Consider the following 23,733-nt stretch of genomic DNA (forward strand, 5'->3'; position numbering starts at 1 on the left):
GGGGGAGGGGCAGAGAGAGAGGGAGACACAGAATCGGAAACAGGCTCCAGGCTCCGAGCCATCCGCCCAGAGCCCGACGCGGGGCTCGAACTCACGGACCGCGAGATCATGACCTGGCTGAAGTCGGACGCTTAACCGACTGCGCCACCCAGGCGCCCCAATATTGAGTATTAATGTCTCTCATAAGCATTTAAAAGGGGGTTTGAGGGGCGTATTAATGTCTCTCATAAGCATTTAAAAGGGGGTTTGAGGGGCGCCTGGGTGGCGCAGTCGGTTAAGCGTCCGACTTCAGCCAGGTCACGATCTCGCGGTCCGTGAGTTCGAGCCCCGCGTCGGGCTCTGGGCGGATGGCTCAGAGCCTGGAGCCTGTTTCCGATTCTGGGTCTCCCTCTCTCTGTCTGCCCCTCCCCCGTTCATGCTCTGTCTCTCTCTGTCCCAAAAATAAATAAACGTTGAAAAAAAAAAAAATTTAAAAGGGGGTTTGACTAAATACTTAAAGCAAATTTGTTAAAAGAAATGTGAAGTCCTCCTGTATGAATAAAATGTGGTCCTTGTGTAGTCGATGGCACCGGAGTGTTGACGTCATCTGTGTGTGGCCTGTGTTCTCCACCGCAGGAGCAGCCTAATCAAGTCAACTATGGAAATATTTGCACGGGATTGGAAGTTCTGGGTTTCTTGCTCACTGTCTTGCAGTCTCCAGCCATCCTCAGCAGCTTCAAACCTCTGCAGCGTGGGATCGCTGCGTGCATGACATGCGCGAACACCAAGGTTCTCCGAGCGGTCCATAGCCTTCTCTCCCGCCTAATGAGCATTTTCCCAACAGAGCCAAGTAGGTGACCTTTGCTCTGGTGCCTCAGTGGATGGGAGGGCACGGAGCTTGTCACTCGAGAGTGCTCCTCCTCCAGTTACTATAGTGAGCGTTTACTTCGGGCTTTCCGTCTTTCTTTGAAAAAAAATTTTTCTTGACCTAAGAACTTAACGGCGGCAGTCGTTGCATTATGTTTTTTTGTTTTGCTTTGGAAATTCTGTTACTCATCAGCTGAACGTGACTTTCCTTAGGCAGTAAAGGAAGTTGGGTTACAGTGTTTTGTCCAATGTCAAACGGTCGAGGTCAAACTTTGGCATACTGTAAGTGAGTGGATCTTGGGTGCACTCCGGGAAAGCTTGGGGGATAAAACGTTGTCCCTTAGCTCTGTAAAGTCGGAATCCTCTCAGAGATGAGTGCCACAAGTCCTGCAGTGTGAGAGAAGCGCCCATGCCAGTTATCCCACTTCCCAAGATAACTAAGGCTCCAGACCTAGTGTGAGGAAGGTCAATGTCCCGGTGCCCCGATGGGCCTGAGAACCTAAACCGTAGGGCCCAGGTTCTCGCTTCTGTTTCAGGCACTTCCAGTGTGGCCTCCAAGTACGAAGAGCTGGAGTGCCTCTATGCGGCCGTCGGAAAGGTAATCTATGAAGGACTCACCAACTATGAGAAGGCCACCAATGCGAATCCCTCCCAGCTTTTCGGTGAGTTTGGGTCCGGTTTAGATTTTCTGTAGCAGTGGTTCCTTTTGGCGTTGGTCTCTGTGCTCTCTGGACGAGCTTTCCTTCTCGGAAAGGGTCAGGATGTCAGCTGGAGCTTTGAGCTGACATGCGCTGAGGGTGTCTTGTGTGGCCTGGTACACGTGAGGCCCCAGTCCCCTGTGGTCTTTGAGGGAAACGGCCTCCACCCAACCAATGTCTGTGTTCCCTCGGTTCCTCCCGCCCCAGCCTCAGGTGCAGGATTGGGCTGTGGGGGAGCTGCCCCGTGTGGCGCGGGTCCTGCTGCCCCGGCTTCACGTCACACACGGAGCCGCTGCTAAAGCAGTGTGCACAGATGTGTAATTGCTGCCTTTCACGATACGGTCACCCGTGTTGAAGCCACTCCCAAGACGAGAACTAGTCCCTGTCTACGTGGTGAGGCTCTGGCTGCCCCAGGTGAGACAAGAGTTGGTTTTTCAGGTAATCGGGGCAGCCGGACGACTTGGGCCTCCAGATACTCAGAAGTCAAATGCGTAGCTACTTTACTCTGCTTTTTGTGAAAGTCACAGACTTAGGGTTAGCAGTTTAAAAATGCTTTTTTAACTTTGTCATTGTATGAAATTTTGAAAATACAAAAGAAGGAAAACTAAAACTCTCTTTGCTTAGTAAATATTCACTATTAACGTCTTGATGTGTGTCTTTTTTGTGTACTTGTATGTAAACACATAGGTAGCTTTTATCATGCACACACTTGCATCTGAATCTGCAAACTGAATACGTTACATCTGAATGAGTTTCTTGCTCTCCAGACCCTTGCTACTTGCTATCTGAAATTTAATTTATCTAAAATTGTATCCCTTAGTATTCAAGCTTGCCAGCTCTATTCTGGAACCGGGTGGATTTAGATGGTTGAGGAATCCTTCTGTGACTTTTGTTCAGGCGGGTCATGTAGATCCTGCTTCGCAGCCTGGCTTCCAGAGTTTGAATGTCTTCTTAATTCTCTGGAGGACTCTGAAGAGCTGACCACCGTTGGCCCTGCCTCCCTCCTTTGTGGGGGTGACAGCAGGCCGGGGGCAGCACTGGGGCTAGTGCCTGGAGTCTTGTCACACCAGTCTCCCTGCCCTAGACCCAGGGCTCAGTTACTGACTCCTCATCACCAAGCGTCACCTGTCTCCTGAGACTCAGCCTTTTAACAAAGCAAGCCTAAAATTGTCCAAATCTGTGATGATTGCACCCATCAATGGCAAATGAATACCCTTATACTGGTCTATAATGGGAACCGTGAATACAAATTTAAAATTTCATGTGTAGGTCAGGGTCAGGATGTTCCTAAAAAATGTCAGGAAAGATTACGTTTTTTGCACATACTCAGTGTTCATGCTCTGATGTTAGTTTTGTTGACTTTTACTGGATTTTTACTGATCTTACTCAGTTTTTCAGAATGGGGTACAAATTGAATCCTAAAATATTTATCATGTCCAAATAGTCTAGATTTGTTTTTAAGGATTTTTTTTTTCTTGTTCTACTTTCTTTTTTTTTTTTTTTTTCAATTTTTTTTTAATGTCAATTTTTTTAATTTTGAGAGTGCGAGAATGCAAGCAGTGGAGGGGCAGAGGAGGAGGGAGACATAGGATCTGAAGCAGGCTCCAGGCTCTGAGCTGTCAGCACAGAGCCCAACGCGGGGCTCAAACTCACAAACCGCAAGATCATGACCTGAGCCGAAGTCAGATGCTTAACCCGGGGGTGCCACCCAGGCACCCCTCTTTTTTTTTTTGCCCAAACTTATCATGGGACAATAAATGTCACTAGGGTGGTTTGCTATAACAAGGATAAAATCCAGAACTGAAGGTACGAACGTTGTATCTACCAAAGCATAAAAATCGGCTCCCGTGCTTGGTGTGGATCGTGAATTCAGAATTGGGAGTGAAAACGCGGTGCTCCAGAGTGTAGTGTGTGTGGACAAAAGCTTCTAATGTTGACACTTGGGGTTTATCCATACTTGGTCAGGAACAACACATTTTTATTCGGTACACTTTAAAATGTTTTAAATAGCCCATTTTTGTTGATTACTGAGTTTTAAAAAAACTTTTCTTAAAACCGAACACACCGATTTCTACCTCTTAGGGACCCTTATGATCCTCAAGTCCGCCTGCAGCAACAACCCGAGCTACATCGACCGGCTCATCTCGGTCTTCATGCGCTCCCTGCAGAAGATGGTCCGAGAGCACCTGAACCCACAGGCAGCGTCGGGCAGCACAGAAGCTACCTCAGGTGACAACCAGGGCCCCCACGTTTTTTTCTCAGACTTCATGGAACACCAGAAGGGTGCTGCTGTGTGATTGAATTCTGAAACCAACGTGAATTCCTGTTTTTTTGGTGCAGTCCGCTCTCTGTTTGCTTTCAAAAAAGATGTTGTGAGCATTTCATATAAAACCAAAGTGAGACTCGTTTTTAAAATGAATTACATTCCAGGGGCACCTGGGTGGCTCAGTCGGTTAAGCCTCTGACTTTGGCTCAGGTCATGATCTCACAGTCTGTGAGTTCGAGCCCCGCGTTGGGCTCTGTGCTGATGGCTCAGAGCCTGGAGCCTGCTTCAGATTCTGTGTCTCCCTCTTTCTCTCTGCCCCTCCCCTGCTCGTGTGCTCGCTCGCTCTCTCAAAAATAAACATTAAATTTTTTTTTTCATGGATTACATCCCAAATTTGTGAATGTAGGGATGAAATTTTTAAGCGGGCTGGATGTTTATGTGGGGCATTCACTGCTAAGTGAGAGCTATCCAGTGGTTTTGCCATAAAACCAAATGCATAATCAGAGCTTTATGCCTTATGAAAAATGAAGTTGCAGGTTCTGGGCCCGAGTAGTGGGCCCCAGGATCCTGAGGGATAAAGTTGTTGGTTGCAGGGGCGGGGCCACGTGTGCCCAGAGTTGGCACCACTGCTAGAGGCCCATCGGAGCAGAAGTGCTGTGAACGTGGCTTGAGGACTGCCTGTGTCTGGGTGTCCGGCACTGGTCCATCCGCTCCATCGTCCCCTTGCCCGTACGGAGGCGCTTATGAGGCCCCTCTTGCAGGAGAGTATGTGGGGGGCAGGGTGGGACAGAACCTGACGTGCCACATCATGCATCATGTGGATTGTTGGGGTGCTCCCCTTTTCTCTGCACAAGCAGGAACAGGAGAGCTGGTGATGCTGAGTCTGGAGCTGGTGAAAACGCGCCTGGCCGTCATGAGCATGGAGATGAGGAAGAACTTCATTCAGGCCATCCTGACCTCCCTCATTGAAAAGTCGCCGGATGCCAAAATCCTCCGGGCTGTAGTGAAAATCGTGGAAGAGTGGGTGAAAAACAATTCCCCGATGGCAGCCAGTCAGGTGAGCAGCGAGAGGGCTGTGCTCGGGTCAGGCACCTGCTGCTGTGCAGGCAGAAGTCCAAGCATGGCCTGCTCAGCTCTTCTCCTCACGCTTCTCCGGCAGAACGCTTTTTCCCATGTTGGCATTCGCAGGATTTTTTCTTAAGATGGATTTCTCTCATGGCACTTAACAGATTTTAAATAGATGCTCAAGGTGACCGGTCACTCTTTTTAATGTGTATTTGTATTAAGATGTTAAATGAATCTTATTTCTTAGTCTTTGTGGTGCTAAAGGTAAGCATCCGAAAAATTAATGATACGGGACTGTTACTGAATTTAGTAAGGTGATTGCAAACTTCTGATTTGTTTGATAATTTAGTTACTTCTCTCCAAAGTGAGCTGCAGCCCCTAGGAAAATCAGATTGGCAGCTGTCTTGATTTTAAGGATTTGCAGACAGCCAGAGGCGGGCTCTTTCCATTTAGAAATGATCTTGTCTTACTTTACTTGACAAAATTTTAGGAGCTTAAAAAATAAAGCAGATGGCTGAAATGCTTTTGAATTTATCTTTTCTCAAATAGACGTAATTGACCTTTTCTTTTAAAAAAAAACCCAATTCATACAGACACCTACACTCCGGGAGAAGTCCATTTTGCTTGTGAAAATGATGGCCTACATAGAAAAGCGCTTTCCGGAAGACCTTGAATTAAATGCCCAGTTTTTAGACCTCGTTAACTATGTCTACAGGTAATGACAGCGGTTAACCAAACATTGCGCGTATGTGTCTACAGTATGTTCTTTAATTAAGCTACGTAACGTTGAATTTCTTCACGATAGTTAAATTTTAAACATACCTACACTTAATCCCAGAACATATTTTTGTGCCATTAACGCACCTTTTGCTCAAATGCTGCGTCGGCCTATGGTAATTTATGATCCACTCTCGGCTTTCGTAGCGGCATTTAGGAGCGTTCTCGCCCGCTTGTTTTCTGCCTGTTGGCTTCCGGTTTGCAGAGTCCGCCTCTGGTGTAGCTCTTCCACCCCGTGTTCCTCTTTCCATTTCAGGGATGAGACGCTGTCTGGCAGTGAGCTGACTGCGAAACTCGAGCCAGCCTTCCTCTCCGGGCTGCGTTGCGCCCAGCCCCTCATCAGGGCAAAGTTTTTCGAGGTTTTTGACAACTCTATGAAACGTCGGGTATACGAGCGCCTGCTTTACGTTACCTGTTCCCAGAATTGGGAAGCCATGGGGAACCACTTCTGGATTAAGCAGTGCATTGAGGTAGGACGGGCTCAGCTCGCCGTCCCTGGCAGGGCACTGAAGCAGGAGGCATCAACATTGTCTGAGATGAATTAGAAACCTCCACCATAAACTGCTGTCCTCTCTTCCAGGAAGAAAAAAAAGACTTTTAAAGCTTTGTTTTCAGCTCGAGGGGTTTTTTTAGGGGTGGTTTTAAGCTCCTAGAAAATTGAATAGTGTTCTTTAGTGTGTAGCCAGAGGTTTGTTTTTCCTCAAGTGTGAAAATTGTAAATTCTGTCTATGCGCCCTTGAAGATTTAACGTACTGTGTCACGTCTCATCATTCTTAGAGCAGGAAGGTAGAGCAGCCAGGCCAGACCAGCCTGACAAAGCCACAGACTTTGATCCCTAGTGTGAGGGGCCAGCATGCCAGTGACCGAGGCCTGTGTGAGATGGTCAGACCGATTCAGTGGATGGTCGGATGTTTCTAACAGGATTGGGGGGAGAGTTCTGTTTTCTTGTTTCTTGTTCATATCCGCTGCCTTTCATTGGCTTAGGTATCTGCTTACTACACCAGGCAGCCTAGTTTCCCGTCGGTTATCGATGCTCTGCAGATAATTCTAGTCTGCTTGTTTACAAGTGAAGCTAGAAGGTTACCAAATTACTTTGCCTAATGAGATAGAAGATTGTGGAATCCTCTTTAGGGGCACAAGCTGGGGATCTGCCATTCCTTGCCTCGTTTGTCCTGCGCATCTGGTCCGTCGCCAGGGGTTACCAGTTCAGGGCCACCTGCTTCTCACCCTTTTTTCTTCTTCTGCCCTCTTGGGGCCACCATCATTGCTCACCACCCTAGTTTTGTTATTGTTGCAAAATTGTCCTTAATAATGCCGATTGTGTGTGTCACTCCTTGCCTTTATACTTGGCACAAAATCCAGCCTCCAGGACACGTCTTTCCAGCCCCCATGTGACCAGACCCTTTCCTCTCTCCAGCCCGATACTGACCTCCCTGTCTCCCTCCTCCCTCGGTGGTCTCCAGCCCTACTGGCCTTTTGTGTTCTCAGACATGCCACATTCTTAACACCTAAGCTAAAAGGGGCACCCTTTTGTTCTGTTGGTCTCCCTGTTTCTTGGCTCTGTTCTTACAGTGAGTATGTATCTTTTTTGGTTTGGTTTTGGGTTATTGGTTGTTGTCGTTGTTTTCTGTTTCTGTTCGTTATTATGTGTCTATTTACGTGTTGATGTTGGGCTTGTCCTTCCCCATGACACTTCAGCTCCACCGGGGCAGGGGCAAGAGTGGCTTAGTTTGGGGGGCATCCAGGTCAAGAGGCAAAGGCCAGGTGGCAAAGCGTATTGGGATGTGGGGAATAGTCGTGGAAGTATTGGATGTGGGTACGAGTGTTACGTCAGGGATGAGCTCGTGAGCCATGCTGAGTAGCTTGCACTGTCCCCTGGCGGCCATGGAAGCCACTGGGGGCCACAGGGAGAAGAGCACTGAGTCAGCTGTGTGTGAGGAGATGATTTGGGAAGAGGAAGTCCATGAGTTAGGAACTTAGTCTGGGCAGGAGTTGATAGCAGGAGGAAGCCCGTCTGGTAGGGGAGAAAGATACTGAATTTCTGCTTAGACACGGAGTCAGAGGTGCCGAGTGAGGGGTGTCTGGAGGAAAAGTTCAGACCCTCTGTCTGACTGAGCTGGGGAGAAGCAGAGCTGTGGGCTCACGAGTCAACACCCTATGTGTGCCAGTCGTGAGAACTAGGTGTCAACCATGGGTCCCTGCACCCCAAATGCCAGGCTAATGTTCTAGGTTTGTCTTCTTTTCATAAATCCTTTTCAGCTGCTTCTGGCGGTGTGTGAGAAGAGCACTCCCATTGGTACCAGCTGCCAAGGAGCCATGCTCCCGTCCATCACCAATGTCATCAACCTGGCCGACAGCCACGACCGAGCGGCCTTCGCCATGGTCACACATGTCAAGCAGGAGCCTCGGGAGCGAGAGAACAGCGAGTCCAAAGAGGAAGTAATGCTCCAGATTGTGTGGTCCCTTCCTTTTCACAGCAGAATTCCCATTTCTGTGGACAAATTTGATATCAGCCATAGATTTTGGGGGGGTTGGGAGGGCAAGAGCAATGCATTAAAACCTGTCTCTACCTGAAAGTGCTGGATGTGGTACCTCTGTTCAGTTAGATGTTTCTTTTTTTTTATTATCGAGGTGTAACTGACATACAACATTATGTTAGTTTCAAGTGTCCGATGTAACGATCCAATATTTGTATATATTACTAAATGATCACCAGGATACCTCTAGTTAACATGTGTCACCACGCAGTTACCAGATTTTTTTTCTAATGAGAGCTTGTAACATTTACTCTCCTGGAAACTTCCAGATATGCAATACAGTAGCATTACCCATAGTCACCATGCTATACATTGATTGCATCCCCATGACTGACTTATAACTGGAAGTTTATACCTTTTGGCCCCCCCTTGGCCCATTTTGCCCTCTCCTAATCCTGCTGCCTCTGGCAAGCACCAGTGTATTCTCCGTAAGATTTTTTTTTTTTTTTTGTAAGATTCCACATATAAGTGAGAACACAGGGTTTTTGTCATTGTCTGACTTCTTTCACTTAGCAGAATGCCTTCAAGATCCATCCATGTTGTTGCAAATGGCAAGATTTCTTTCCTTTTTATGGCTGAATAATACTCCATTGTACTTACACCACATCTTTATCCATTCATCTGTTGATAGACACTTAGGTTAAATTGATAAGCATCTCGTACTGCCATTTAATTTTGAGATAGATCACTTTATTGTGAGCTAGTCTTGCTTAGTACAGGTTATTCTACTGTTCGGTGATTTTTCTCTCCCAAGTGAGAAGAAGCCATGTTGTGTTAACAGCACTACCCTAGGGAGGGACGCCTCCCAGGGCTCCAGCAGGTTCTACCAGCAGCCTGCTGTGAACCTCCCAAGTCTCCACCTCGTCCTGGTGGGGGCAGCCCTGGAGCCCAGAACTGGCTAGCAAGGCCGAGGTCTTTGTCCCGAAGGCCCTCAGTGCTCCATGAGGAGTAGCCGCCACTACTCCAGGCATAGACCTTTAAACTTGGGTCTCCTTTAGGTTGTTTGCTCTTGGAAGCTCAGTCTTTCCCCGGAGTGCTGGGTTTTAGAAGCAGCTGCCCAGGATTCCAAAAGGAGGCACCCTTTTTGCTCTGAAAGGGTAGTCTGGTGCCCCTCCTGTATGTGGGATATCTACTCATTCTATTATCAAATAAGAATTTAAAATCTCCTTCTGTTGCTGAACACTAGATGATCTAGTGATACGATCTTTCCTTCCTGTTACTCTCTTGTATGAAGTAAATTGCCAACTTGGAAGTCATTGTTGTGCTTTTTCAGGGGCACATACCAAATGGTTGGTAACTCAGAGGCTTGCTTGATGATTGAATTTTGGCTGTGACTTCTCAGAGGCTTCAGACAGAAAGAAGGGTTTACTCCTTTTTGGGAATGAGTCATATAAAACATTGTGCCAACAGGTTCTGTGCAGTGACCCTGACCATATTCTTAATCTGAATGAGCGAGGCAGCTATACTGCATTTTGAGGAATGATAGGCTGTAATTCCTTATCATTGTTATTTTTACTGTTTAGAACTTGCACTTTTTCATTTTGCTTTCCACAATCCAAATAGAAGAGCAAAACAGTGATCTTTCCATAGTGTCATTTAGAGAAAAGTCTGATCTAGTCCATCTGCTTTGTTTATTTTAGAGCTCAAAGGATTTACATAGTTTTAAACTTCTGGGAAACTGCCTAGAATTTTACTTGCCAAAACTGTAACAAGGAGTTTGCAAGAGCTGTTTACTGGGTTTTCTCTAACTGTCTGACTTTTTGTTTTTGCCTGTTTGTGTTCTGTTTCACAGGACGTGGAGATTGACATAGAGCTGGCCCCGGGAGACCAGACCAGCACGCCCAAAACCAAAGAGCTTTCTGAAAAGGACATCGGGAACCAACTGCACATGTTAACCAACAGACACGACAAATTCCTTGACACTCTCCGGGAGGTGAAGGTCTGTGTGGCTTCCGAGGGACGGTGGTGGTCTTCTCCCCTGAATATTTTGAATCCTAGAGCAGGATTACCCCACGGCAGTGTGAAGTTTTCTTCTACAAATTAGACGTATTTTCTCACTTTTCTCAGTTGACGCTATCGTAATTCTGTGAGATCAAAGTGGATATTCTGTGTAAAGATTTGAGGAAGGAATTAGAGTATCTTGTGGGAGAAAATAATTTTCCCACTGCTGTCCCTTGAAAGAAAGGATGAAATTGTTTACTAAAAATATAAGATGAGACAATGCTGAATTATTTTTCAAATGCAATAAAAAGAAAATGAGAATAGGTTAACATGGTAAATGAAGTTCACTTTGTAGGGAGAGGTCCTCCAGACGCACCTTTTGTTTTGTTTTTTGTTTTCTGGGTTTTTTTGAGAGAAAGCACAAGTTGGGGAGATGCAGAGAGACAGGGAGAGAAAGAATCCCAAGCAGGCTCTGGGTCAGCACAGAACCCTACGTGGGGTTCCATCGATCTCATGACCTGAGCCGAAATTAAGACTCGGACCCAACCGACTGAGCCACCCAGGCGCCCCCAAATGCATCTGTTTTGGGATATAGCCAGCTAGAAGCTTTTTGACTTCCTCAGACTCTTAGGTTAATTATAGAAGTGATGATTTTTAGTTAAAGACTACAAGAATTGGTTAAGGCCAATACACCAAGTTGTTTTTGAAGAGTGTTACAAAGAACCAGCGATGATTCTGTTCAAATCAAGACCTAGGTGAAAAAAGCTAGAAACAAACTACTTGTCACAGATAATTTGTACATTTAAAATTCTCTGGTAACCCATTCTGTATTTTGTGTGTTAAATCAAACTTTTTTTTTTTTTTTTTTCAACGTTTATTTATTTTGGGACAGAGAGAGACAGAGCATGAATGGGGGAGGGGCAGAGAGAGAGGGAGACACAGTATCGGAAACAGGCTCCAGGCTCCGAGCCATCAGCCCAGAGCCTGGCGCGGGGCTCGAACTCACGGACCGCGAGATCGTGACCTGGCTGAAGTCGGACGCTTAACCGACTGCGCCACCCAGGCGCCCCTTAAATCAAACTTTAATTTGCATCTGAGTGATCATTGTGTTTATGTGTGGATAAACATAACACTTCATCTTCCTGTGCACAGAACGGAAGCAGAGCATTCTTACATGTAGATGACACACTTTTGTTCACAACTGAAGACTTAATAGGCCCCTGTCCCTCCTGTCATTTCTGCTGGAAGAAGGGTGGTGGGTCAGTGCCCCCAAACCCAAAGGCCTTTCTTGGCTGACAGTCGCCATGATAAGTCACCATGTAGATACTGACTCATTGGTTGCTTTGGCATAAGTTTAATGATCAGCTCATTGTGAAAGATCAGAGTACATTTTCGCAGTTCGTGTAACTGAATGAAACAGACAAGAGTACCAGCCCCGTGGGGCTCCTGTTCTACTGGGGGAAATAATAAACAGAGGTAAAATCGGTGTGGCTGTGTGGGCTGGTGAGTGCTGTGGAGAACAGTGAAAGCCACCAGGAGGCTTCAGAAGTCGGAGTGGCGCTCATGTTATTTTATCACGTGTTTATGGAAGATACTTTTCATATTTCTGTTTTTTGTAGAGCAAGGTGGGGTTATAAGTCACTGCATTTATAAGTCTATTTGACCTTGACATTTTCCTTCCCGAGGCCCCTCCACCCATGAAGTGGTCAGAGGCCAGTCGGTGCCTCCAGACAGTTTGTTTCTAAGTCCAGAGGGACTAGGAGGCACGTGAATGGGTCGGGTCCTTCATGGAACCAGGCGCTCCTGCCCTCTTCTCTGCCCTGGGCGTCTTGTCCCAGAATTGGCCGTCTTCCTCCCTGTGAGAAACGTGTTGACGCCAATGTCCCCTCCTGTCCTCCTTGGCGTTGGCAGAGCCACCACAGCCTCTCCGTGACAGTGTGTGAATGAGTACAGGCCGGGGACCTGCGGAATCCCCGACTCACGGCTCGAGATGAGCAGCAGGTGTGTGAACACTTGTGGCCCTTCAGCGCTCCGGTCTCTGCTAGATTGACTTGGAGGCAGGAGGCCCCCGAGGCCGGGGAGGAGGGGGCAGCCACCGAGGTCCTCCGTGGTCGTTTCATCTCCGTCTGCCTCACGGGGCAGCCCGAGTACCAAACCGGAGCATTCTTCACTTATTAAATGTTTTCACCCATGTTCTTTGAAATGTTTGTAGCTTTGCTTTCTGCATTTTTAGTAGATGGTGGACATGAGGGTGATTTCCCTTCCTCAGTTTGCTGTTGGAGAAAGGAGAGCCTGGTCATGACGCATGTGTCCCTGAAGCCCTGTCTCTGTGGGGAGGTGTGCCCCATGGGCCCAGTGGGCTTCCAGCAGGCTTGAAACCTGCCTGTTTGTAGGAAATATCGGCAGCTGATTCAGACTTTGAAAACCAGCAAAGCTGTGGACAAAGTCAGAGGCATCTGTGGATTTGATTCACCATCCGGGCTTTTAGTTCCTGACCCTGGCTCTTTCCATCTCACTGGCCGTCAGCTGCAGACACTCTGGATCTTCAGTTCTTGATCTGTTCTCCAGAATTGTACTCTTTGGCCAAGAACTTCCCTTCTATGCATGTGCTCCTCCTCTTTTCCTCTTTCATGTTTCCAGCTTTGATGGAGTCCCTGTGCCTCTTGTTAACACATCTGTGTCAGTATTGCGTTTATACTTCTTGGACGTGGTGGAACCATGTTAGAAAATGCCCTTAAAAGTTAGAAAATGCCCTAAAAGTCAAAAAATGTAGAGGCGCCTGGGTGGCTCAGTCAGTTAAGCGTTTGCCTTCCACTCAGGTCATGATCTCATGGTTCATGAGTTTGAGCCCCTATGTCAAGCTCTCTGTCAGTTCAGAGCCTAGAGCCTGCTTTGGATCCTGCCTCCTTGTCTCTGCTTCTCCCCCCACGTGTGCACGCTCACTCTCTCAATAATAAACATTTAAAAGAAGTTAAAAATATGTAGGCACGTCACTGACTCCTAAGCACCCATGGGTTCCTCATGCTCAGAATCTGTGTTTATGCTCTGCTGTGACGCTTGATCTTTGAAAATTTGACAGTGGATAAGTGTCTGATAAAGCACGAGACAGCAGAGATAGCGGTATCTTGAGCGTGGACATGAGACCCCCTGTGTGGTTACATGGACCTTTGTTCTTTCCGTAGACGGGAGCACTGCTCAGCGCTTTTGTCCAGCTCTGTCACATTTCCACAACACTGGCAGAAAAGACGTGGGTCCAGCTTTTTCCCAGATTGTGGAAAATCCTGTCCGACAGACAGCAGCACGTGAGTCTGTCTTACATCCTGTTTTGGAAGATGTGGTTTTCGGTGTTGATAAATCTCGGTGAAAGAAAACAATCTTGGCTCAGTTTCAAAGGATGAGGCAACCACGCCCCATTCACTAATGGTGAATCCTCCCCAAATGTTGTCAGCTGCTGTGTAAGAGAGCGAAGACCTCAGTTCACGTGTGCTTCGCTTGTAGGCTCTGGCTGGTGAGATCAGCCCGTTCCTGTGCAGCGGCAGCCACCAGGTGCAGCGGGATTGTCAGCCCAGCGCGCTGAACTGCTTCGTCGAGGCCATGTCCCAGTGTGTCCCCCCAATTCCCATCAGGCCCTGCGTTCTGAAGTATTTGGGGAAGACACACAACCTCTGGTTCCGGTCCACGTTAATGCTGGAGCACCAGGCTTTTGAGAAAGGTCTGAGTCTGCAGATTAAGCCGAAGCAAACCACGGAATTTTATGAGCAGGAGAGCATAACTCCACCCCAGCAGGTGAGGCCCACCTTGTCTTCTGGGTCACGTCTTCCTGGTCTGGGGCCTCATGGTTTCAGTAAGCCTCTCCCGAGTGATTTTAAGTTACAGCCCAGTGACGTTGCTTTATTGGGAGGAAGAGGAAAGGTTTTTATCAGGAGCACTCAAGAAACCATGCTCTGTTTTCAGGAGATCCTGGACTCCCTGGCTGAACTGTACTCTCTGTTACAAGAGGAAGATATGTGGGCTGGTTTGTGGCAGAAGCGTTGCAAGTATTCAGAGACGGCGACTGCCATTGCTTACGAGCAGCACGGATTCTTTGAGCAGGTAGCCACCACCCAGTGTCCAATGAGCCGGCCGAGCCGCATGGAGGAGAGGTGGTTTCTAACATTGTCAAGTCAGAGTTCACGTTAAATAAGTTCACGTGTTTATTTGAAACATTTACCCTGCGTAGAAAGGCCTTCTGATTGAAATCTCAGTTGAAGAGAAACACACATACATGACACGAACATTTTTGAAACTCAGTCCACGATCCTTTACCGTTAGTTGCTAACGTGGATGCTTTTTATCTGCAGTCAGTGGTCCTGTTGGAAGTGGCAGGTAGATTACATTCAGTGTTGAAATCTTAATCCTTGTGTTTGTCCTTTATATGTAGCCTGGGTCGCTGACCCAGGATATGGCTCTCAGCCTTGTGTAGGACACTGAGCCGCAGAAACTCCAGAACAGGCACGAGCTTTGGGCTCTGCTGTCCTCACTGAGGGACAGAGAGATTCATCCTGGGTCTCTACACTGTCTCTACACTGTCTGTTGTGACGGGCGAGGGGGCGGGAGGTACGGGGCCATCCCTGTTCCCTGTGCACGTAGAACCTCTCGGGTGGCAGTGGTCTTAGAGAAGAGCTTAGGGCACCCCCAGGCCTGAGATCCAGGTTGTCCTAAATAATTGAGAGCATGATTAACTTCTCCAGGCACAAGAATCTTACGAGAAGGCAATGGACAAAGCCAAGAAGGAGCATGAGAGGAGTAACGCGTCCCCTGCTATCTTCCCAGAGTACCAGCTTTGGGAGGACCACTGGATTCGGTATGCCAGTGTGCTTGATGCATTCAGGAGTCCATGAAGAGATCCAGTAAAAAAAGTCTCTGAAATTTCCTCACGTGTGTTTTTAAAAGGGGACTTCGCTACTTTCGCTATGGCCATATTATGAAGAAAGGAACAACTTCTTCCAGTTCTCCGAGCTCTCCGCTGTGTTGTGGCGGGCAGCCCTTGGTGTTCTGGGGGAGCTGTTATTTCAGAGAGCGGGTGGCTCACGGCCATGGGCACCTCGGGGGAAAATTTGCTCTGGGGGGAAAATGTCTGTTTTCTTCTGTGGAATGGCAACAAACGACTTAATGTCTCGTCTCCTGCCCTGTCTCAGTCTGCGAGTGTGTTGGTAACTGACCTTGTGCTCTTGAATCCCTGGTCTTCTAGGTGCTCGAAGGAGTTGAACCAATGGGAAGCCTTGACGGAGTATGGCCAGTCCAAAGGGCACATAAACCCTTACCTCGTCCTCGAGTGTGCTTGGCGGGTGTCCAACTGGACCGCCATGAAGGAGGCACTGGTGCAGGTGAGGCCACTTTCCTGCTGCCTGATAACTCGCTGGGCCCAGATTATGTTCTCCACAGCCGCGTGGGTCCCTTCCACAAAGCCCTCAGTCTCTAGAGTGTTCTCTTCCACTTAGAACAAACTGGGCATTTTGGCAGATGAAAAATAGCACTTGGGAAGCAGGCATTATTTTTGGTCGTCTCTAACCCCTTTCCTGGATCGGTTCCATCTAGGCGTTAGATTAAGTAGTAGTCCGTCGAGGCGGACTTGGTGCAGAAGCACGGCTGGAAGTGCAGGCAGCAAGGGCACATCCCGGGCCGGGCCTGGCGGTAAGGTCTGCTGAGTGATGTGGTTACAAAGCGTGTTCCCTGTCGCACGAGTGAAAGCAGCGTAGCGTAACGGAACTTGAGTCATTAACTTGGTTGAGCCCCACTTCTTTTTTTAAGTTTATTTTGAGAGACAGTGGGTACACAAGTGCAGGGAAGGGGCAGAGAGAGAGGGAGAGAGAGAATCTCAAGCAGATTCCATGCTGTCAGTGCAGAGCCTGACACAGGGCTGGATCCTGGGAACTGTGAGGTCATGGCCTGAGAGTCGGATGCTTAACCAGCTGAGCCACCCAGGTGTGCCCTGAGCTCCACATTTTTTAAGATGAAGCTCCATCCAGCAGAACTGAGTACCCAGCGGGAAAGTGGGCACAGAGGTGCAGCTCCCTCTCTCTCCACTGGGGGAGATCAGGCCCCGAAAGCTGCAGTATTGCACGGTACGACTCTGTGTCATCTGGACCCCACGTTAGGCAGTCCTCGGATGCAGCCGTTCTTTTTGCTCCTCATTTGTCATCTGGGCCCTTCCTCCTGTTCCCCTTCGGCCTCCTTCCCTGCTCCTCCTCGGCTCTCCACCTTTTCCCTGTGACATTCATGCTTGGGGTTGAGCTGAAGGAAGTGCTACCGTCCTGTCCTCACCTGCCCTTCTACCCAGTAGGGTTTAGTTACATCCACACCACTGATTTTCCTCTTCTCTTGTCATTTGGAGACGGCAAGAGCACATGGGATTATGGGGCTGCTTTCTCGCAAATGAGGAGTCCAGAATTTTAACCTGTATTGTGGTTACTATGGTTCCTGATGTTACTCTTTAACAAACATGTAGAAGGTCATGGAACTGAGATGGTCACAGACTGTGTGAACAGGGCTTGACTTTGGGGTTGGGATCTGGAAATGGCTCATCTCATGCAGGGAGTTTGTTACTCCCAGAGATGACCAGTCTCGTGTTATGGGTAAAATACAGATTTTTTTTTTTTTTCTGACAAAATGTATTTACGTTCTACTGAGTAAATATTTATAGCTCGATCTGATGTTTCCTTTTTACTCCCTTCCCAGGGTTTCACTTAGCCAAATACACGCAGCGTCGTGCTATCCATAATCTGATCAGTGAGTTTCTTCTTTCAGAAGCACTTGATAGTTTTCCAAAGACTTGTAAGGCACATGCTGATTAGGAAAAAGCTCAAAGTATGTGAATAAACATTCTTAGGAGTCTGCAATAAATTCAAGTAGTCTTCATAGTCCAGAATTATTTACTCATTTACTAATACTTAAAGGAAAAACATCAAATGACTTCTGTTTTCGTTCCTGTGCGTTGTGATTCCAGGGCTGCTTGCAGAAGTACCATTATTTCTTGGTTTGGTTTAATAAACGGCATAGGAAACAGAAGAGATGCCTGTGTTCTTGGTTTACAGAGGATAGGTGTGGTGATTGACAAAAGCCCATCTTCTTGAATAGTGTTTAAGTCCAGAAAATGTGAGGTCAGTGTGATTTTAGAGGATTGTATTAGAAGCACACGTTTTGACAAGTCTGTCTTCCTGAATTTCTTCCATCATTGGGTTATTGAGATCAAGAGAGGCTGTGAATGTGAACGTGCTTGAAGAAGTGAGGTGTCAGAAAAAACAAGCCAGAGAGTTCTATGAATGCAGGATGGCGCTGTCTTCACCATCCTCATCATACTTACGTGATTTAGTAAAAGGCGAAAGATTTATTCGATCTGAAGAGAAACCAGAGTATGATACTTACGTGATTTAGATGGTATTAGGGCACTAAAATGTGTATCGTGTTTATTTGCTAAAGATGCTTCAGAATGAATGTTATGTTGGTCTCACATCAAATCCTATAAAATACCTTCAACGGAGAGATGCTTTCTTCTTAACACACAGAGATTATTTTGAAAAGACCTTAATTTTTTTATCATTTGTGTTTTTAAATGCTCTGTAAGAGACTGATCAAATGAGACAAGTTGTAATGCTTTCTTCAGCAGGTGGTTGGCAAATAGAGCTTTCGAGGGCAGAAAGGGGAGCATGTGGAGCCTTTACGTGGCTCTGAGCCATGTGTGGGGGGGCCGGGTCAGAGCCAGCGAGAGGAAATGTGACCGCTCTGGGCTCAGTCTGCTTCATAATAGAACTGATAACTAAGATAGAAGAAATCTAGGGGAAATTAAGTGACAGTGAAATTTATGAGTGTTTTTTCATATTCCTAACCTAAACCATCGACTTTTGCTTCCTTCTATAACATGGAACAAGTTAGATCAGTTTCTCAGGCTAACAGTTACGAACTGGAAACAATTCAAAATTATATCGATCCGAGTGGAGGTGAACGTGTATTTAATCCTTTGGAAATTCTCTGGCTGACTTTGTAGCCGAGTGGTGGTCGTTAATCTTTTCTGTCACAACAGCGATCAGTTTCCCTCTTTTTTGGAATCACTAATGACCTTAAAGCGAGGACCCTATAGAGACTTGGCTGCTCACTGGTTTTGGGAAAAGGAGAGTATCTAGGAAATGCAATCTACATGCCTGACTTCTGAAAAGAAAAGAAGCATCTATTCATGGCTTAATGTCTGTTTATCTCCTTGTAAAATTGGCTCCCAAACAATCGGCCTATCATGTTGACCCTTCACACTGAAAGGAAGTTTGCCCATTGCATCCACGCACTGTGTTTTCACCACCAGGTGGAAGTAAGTTGCCCCAAAGAGATGGCTTGGAAGGTCAACATGTACCGCGGGTACCTGGCCATCTGCCACCCCGAGGAGCAGCAGCTCAGCTTCATCGAGCGCCTGGTGGAGATGGCCAGCAGCTTGGCCATCCGCGAGTGGCGGCGGCTACCGCACGTGGTGTCGCACGTGCACACACCTCTTCTCCAGGTGGGTACACGCGTGTCCTCGGGCAGTCTCGGGGGCCGTCACAGCAGGCCACCCCTGGCCAGGCTTAGGTCCGTAAACTGACCTGGATGACCGAGAGGAAGATCCTCTCACCTGTCCTGTCCTCTCTCATTCAAGCTGGTCCTCAGCGAAAGGAAGGCCAGAGTCTGAATCCTGAGGGATGAAATGTGGCTTCTCTTTTGGGAGCTTCTGTGGGCTGTAAATGACAGATGACATCCCACGAGTGACTTTGAGGATTCTTAATTTTGCTCTAGGCATTTTCTTTCACGTCCCCTGTGCCACCATCAATGTGTGATGCCGCTGCAGCCTAAAAAGTCCTGTGTCCTCAGAGACCCTGAAGATTGCCAGTCTAGCCTGTTCCTTAGCCTCTTCCTCTGTGGGTCGTCTCCCTGTTGCTGACAGTGTGTTCCAGCCACACAGGCCACCTGTTCAGCTGCTCAGCTCTGACGCAGTCTCTCCCCACTCTCCCCACAGCCCCTCACATGTGCTGCTTCTCTCCATAGAACCCCCTTCTTCGCACCCCTCTGGCTGCCCTTGAGGCTCTGTATAAGCAGGAAGTGACAGCTAAGGCAGGACTGAAAATCGCCTGGTTGAGTGTCAAATGCATGCCAGGGCAGGCCCACGGCCCCTCAGCAAAGGCCGAGAGACTTAACTGGTTCTGGTCTTTGGGGAAGTCTCTGGTTAACTAGCTGACCACAGAGCTGACTGAGCAGAGACTTAAGTGGGTGCGTTTTACAAATAATATAGAATTAGTGTACCAACGTACTTACCATAGTAGGGATTCCAGAAGGAATGAAGCCAGAAAAGGGGCTGATGGGGCATTTGAAGAAATAAGGGCTGAAAACTGCCCAAATTTGATAAGGAACCCAATTTCATTTACAAAGGAGATGTACAGATGATCTTACAAGCAAGGGAACAGCTGCTCAGCATCAGTCATTAGGAAAACGCAAATCAAAACCATGGCAAGATACTATTTCACACCTACTAGGATAAAAAAAGACAGTAACATGTTGGTGAGGATGTGGAGGAATTAGAACCCACATTATACTGCTGGTGGGATTATAAAATAGCCTGGAAACAGTCTGCCGGTTCTTCAGAATGTGAAGTGTAGAATGACCGTATGACAGCAGTTTCAATCCTAGAGAAACTAAAACACAACCACACAAATACTTGTACGCCGATGTTCCCAGCAGCATAGTGTACATTAAATAGCCAAAATGTGGAAACTAGCCACGTGATCCTCCACTGACGAGTAGATAAAAAGTGGCGTGTCTGGGCAGTATGAAGGAGTGGAGTCCTGGTACAGATGGGTGAGCCTTAGAAATACCCTGAGTGAAGAAGCCAGGCACAGAAGGCAATATGCCGTCTAACTCCACTTCTGAGAAGTGCCCAGGATAGGACACTCCACGGAGACAGAGCAGGCCAGTGATTGTCAACCTTCGTGGGGAGGAAGGATGCAGGGAGGCCGCTGAATGGGTCCAGGGCCGCTGTGGGGAGTGATGAGAATGTTCCATACTTAGGTGGTGTTGATGGTTCTACAGTGCTGAGAATATATTAAAAACTACTGAACTGAAAACTTGAGTGATTTCAGTGATATTTGAATTGTATGTCTGTAAAGCTGTTGTAAAAGAAATACCCCACTGTTGGGTTTCTGGTGAGGTTTTGGTGAGAGGGAGGTTTCAGGACACTGAAGGCAATGCCCTGAACTTGAGGTGCGGATAGAGAGCAGAGATTCATGCAGCCAGTGTCTTCCACTAAGCTCAGTCAACGAGATAGCAGGTGCCAAGCCTAGTGCCACGTTGGCGAGGATGTAACACTTTTGAAACAATTCTGCCCCAGCGGAGCATCCAGCTGGAGAGAGAGGACAGCCATAAGAAGCAAAACTTCAAACAAGAATTCAGTGCCGTGTGGTAGGACAGGGAGTAAACGCAGGATTTAGAGAAGGGAGAAATCCCTGTGGGAGGGAGTAGAACCTTCCAGGTAGGATTTGGATAGGATCGGGATTGTGCCAGGGCATTTCCAGAAGATTGGAGCCAGCAACTCATCCGGGTGTGAAGGGCAATGAGTTGGACAGACCCACGAGAGACATGACTGAAGATGTATGTGCCAGCCCAAAGGGATCACCTGTGAATCCTGTTTTCAGATGCATGGTGTGGCTCTGGGTTTAAGTTGCTGGAAGGAGGGCCTGAGGGCAGGGGGCCAGGCTGCTGTGGTCTGAGCTCGGTAGGAGAGCCACACTTCGTTGGTGGCAGAGGGAATGGGGAAGAACTAGTGTGGGGGGACTGCCGTTAGCAAGGTGTGCTGCCCACACCACTGTCGTCCCTCTCCTATCGCAGTAGCCGCAGAGCTGAGCTTTTAAAAGTGGGGGGAGCAGAAGAGCACACTTTGGGGTGAAGAGTAAGTGAAGCGTGGCCTTGAGGTGTCTGTACGAGCTGGAGAGCTTCCTCGGTGAGTCGTGAGAGCCTGACAGTCGTTGGATTGCTGAAGGGCTCTGGTTTATGTTCCTCATGTGCTCTTTAATGCTTACCGTGGAATCCCTTCTGCCGGTCCCATTCAGGCAGCCCAGCAAATCATTGAACTTCAGGAAGCTGCACAAATAAACGCAGGCTTGCAGCCGACCAACCTGGGCCGGAACAATAGCCTACATGACATGAAGACGGTGGTGAAGACTTGGAGGAACCGGCTGCCCATCGTGTCTGATGACTTGTCCCACTGGAGCAGCGTGTTCATGTGGAGGCAGCATCATTACCAGGGTAAACCTACCTGGTCCGGCATGCATTCATCATGTAATTTTCCAGACACCCCACTGTTCTGGTTTCATGTCTTGGTTTTGTCGTGTTTTTTTTCTTTTACCAGATTTTCTATTTTCTGGCAGGTTGGGTAGGTGGTGGTTGGTATGGCAAGGGTAGAGGTGAAGGCAGTGAAAGGTGGGGAGATTTCCCCACCCTGTTAACACTTTGCTGGCACCGGGGCTGCTGGGGTGCAGGCCGGGGGATCGGAGCTCCGGGGTGTGGCGCTCGTTGTGAAGGTGCCCGAGGAAGAGCCACTTGAAGGTGGCCGTGTGGAGGCTTCTCCAGTTTTCCTGGGCCTTTTGGCTCATCCCCTCACCCCGCCAGACTTCTGTGTAGAGCCACCTTCGCCATTTGTTAGCCACGATGGTAAATGCTCAGCTCACTAGTCAGCGCTTTTTACACCTTACTCTTGCGTAAAATACTTTCTTTGTGTAAAATGCAAGGAAAGGTAACGGGTTTATCACAGAGCTTCCCATTTTCATGAGCCATGTGTGTGTGTTTTTCATTTTTTATTTAAGCCTTATCGTGGAACACTTTGAGAAATGTTTCGCGGAGACTGATAGCTCTTTTCTTTGCTCTCTAGCGATTGTAACTGCATATGAAAACAGCTCTCAGCACGATCCAAGTTCAAACAATGCCATGCTCGGGGTGCATGCGTCTGCTTCTGCGATCATCCAGTATGGGAAAATTGCCCGAAAACAAGGACTGGTCAATGTAGCTCTGGACATACTAAGTCGTATTCACACTATTCCAACTGTGCCTATTGTGGATTGCTTCCAGAAGATTCGACAGCAAGTCAAATGCTACCTCCAGCTGGCAGGAGTCATGGGGAAGAACGAGTGTATGCAGGTACAGTGACAGCGGAAGCCCCTTTGCTGAGGCGGTCCGGCGAAGAGCGAGTGCCCACGTGCGAACTCCTGGTGCAGATTGTAGGGAAAGCGAGCCAGAACTTTCTGAAAGCACAGCTTCGTTAGTGGGAGACTGTCCTTTCAAAAACCGAAAGGGAAAGGAAAGCACTGAAGCGTTTGAAGTACATTTTATGGTCTCCGCTCTATACTACGCTTGGTTAAGGTTATGTAAGGAAAGAAAATGAAAAACTGATTATGAGGGTATAAGGGAGATTTTGACGACGATCAGAGGAACGTTAATAAAAACGAAGAGACGAACTAGACGCATAAAGCTATAGAAAAAAACAGTATCCTTTAAGGTGTCCAGCACTGAATCTGGCATTTAGCAATTCACTTAGGAGCTGTCTGTCTGTCCATCTAGAGCTGTTTGTGGGGGGCGAGGTCTGCTGTCAACTTCACGTACACTTGTCGATGACCTTTAGGGCTTACCGCCTAGGTAAATATTTTGATGAAATTTCAGTAACTCTTTTCCTACTTTTTTTGTTTGTTTGCTTTTAAACAGGGCCTTGAAGTTATTGAATCTACGAACCTAAAATACTTCACAAAAGAGATGACTGCTGAGTTTTACGCCCTGAAGGGAATGTTCTTGGCTCAGATCAACAAGTATGTATGTTACGTAGAAGGAGAGTAAGAGGAAAATTCGTCAGATTATGTAAATAGTTTTTTATAACTTGAAGTGCCTGTGAAGCTCAAAGTCTGTATGGTTCGGTGACAGTTGTCTGGTGTGATGTTTCAGGTGTCCTATCTCTGTGAAGATAGTAAGTTGCGGCAGATTGGTAAGCCAGTTTGATGTATAGAACTTAGAGGCGTTTTTTTTAAAAATGAGTCGCTTGAACACAAAAATGCTGATGGCATGGGTTCATTTCCCCATTTTCACAGCATGACATTTTGGACCAGGGGTGATTTCATTCCTTTTATGGAGACATTTCCTGTTTTAGAGCAGGGGACCAGTCGGTAGTAACATGCAGGCCAAACCCAGCCAGGATCTGGTTTTTATAAGTGATGTGCTGGGACACACCGATCCCCACTGACACTGCCTGTGTGGCCACTTTCACACTACAGCCACAGTTGTGACAAATTGTTGGGCCCACGAAGCCTAAACCTGCTTATCATCTGGTGCATTACAGAAAAAGGTCACAGAATCCTGTTTTGCAGAAATGCACATCAGATGAAGTTTTATAAGAAGTGTACAAATGAGATATACTGACAAGATGCTGCTCGATGCCATATGTAGAGTTTGAAGCGCTCTCAAACTCTCACGTTTTCAACAATAGGGGTTACTTCTTTAGCTTATTTTAAATAAGGAAGTGATTTTGTCAAAGTAAAAGGTTTTTTTTGTTTTTTTTGTTGTTTTTAGTGTT

General features: G+C 47.4%; 1 protein-coding gene across 11 annotated transcripts in view; it reads left to right on the forward strand.

Annotated features, from left to right (window-relative positions):
* The window catches only part of TRRAP (transformation/transcription domain associated protein), a 112,450-nt gene that overhangs the window by 65,533 nt on the left and 23,184 nt on the right, over window positions 1-23,733 (forward strand). For 6 of the 11 annotated variants that reach the window (XM_047089075.1, XM_047089073.1, XM_047089081.1 and 3 more), the window contains exons 44-60: window positions 616-829; window positions 1,383-1,508; window positions 3,627-3,773; window positions 4,665-4,867; window positions 5,469-5,590; window positions 5,909-6,122; window positions 7,912-8,091; window positions 9,982-10,128; window positions 13,313-13,432; window positions 13,629-13,916; window positions 14,085-14,222; window positions 14,861-14,973; window positions 15,361-15,496; window positions 18,463-18,654; window positions 21,230-21,458; window positions 22,048-22,313; window positions 22,875-22,975. In XM_047089075.1, the coding sequence (XP_046945031.1) occupies window positions 616-829; window positions 1,383-1,508; window positions 3,627-3,773; window positions 4,665-4,867; window positions 5,469-5,590; window positions 5,909-6,122; window positions 7,912-8,091; window positions 9,982-10,128; window positions 13,313-13,432; window positions 13,629-13,916; window positions 14,085-14,222; window positions 14,861-14,973; window positions 15,361-15,496; window positions 18,463-18,654; window positions 21,230-21,458; window positions 22,048-22,313; window positions 22,875-22,975 (2,936 nt within the window). The remainder of the gene's footprint in view (window positions 1-615; window positions 830-1,382; window positions 1,509-3,626; window positions 3,774-4,664; window positions 4,868-5,468; window positions 5,591-5,908; window positions 6,123-7,911; window positions 8,092-9,981; window positions 10,129-13,312; window positions 13,433-13,628; window positions 13,917-14,084; window positions 14,223-14,860; window positions 14,974-15,360; window positions 15,497-18,462; window positions 18,655-21,229; window positions 21,459-22,047; window positions 22,314-22,874; window positions 22,976-23,733) is intronic. The other 5 variants (XM_047089077.1, XM_047089083.1, XM_047089080.1 and 2 more) reach the window with 3 other exon arrangements.

This window comes from Lynx rufus, unplaced genomic scaffold, assembly GCF_022079265.1.
Source record: "Lynx rufus isolate CCGP_SWC_20201006 ecotype Redwood Valley unplaced genomic scaffold, mLynRuf1.p SCAF_27, whole genome shotgun sequence".
NCBI lineage: Eukaryota > Metazoa > Chordata > Mammalia > Carnivora > Felidae > Lynx > Lynx rufus.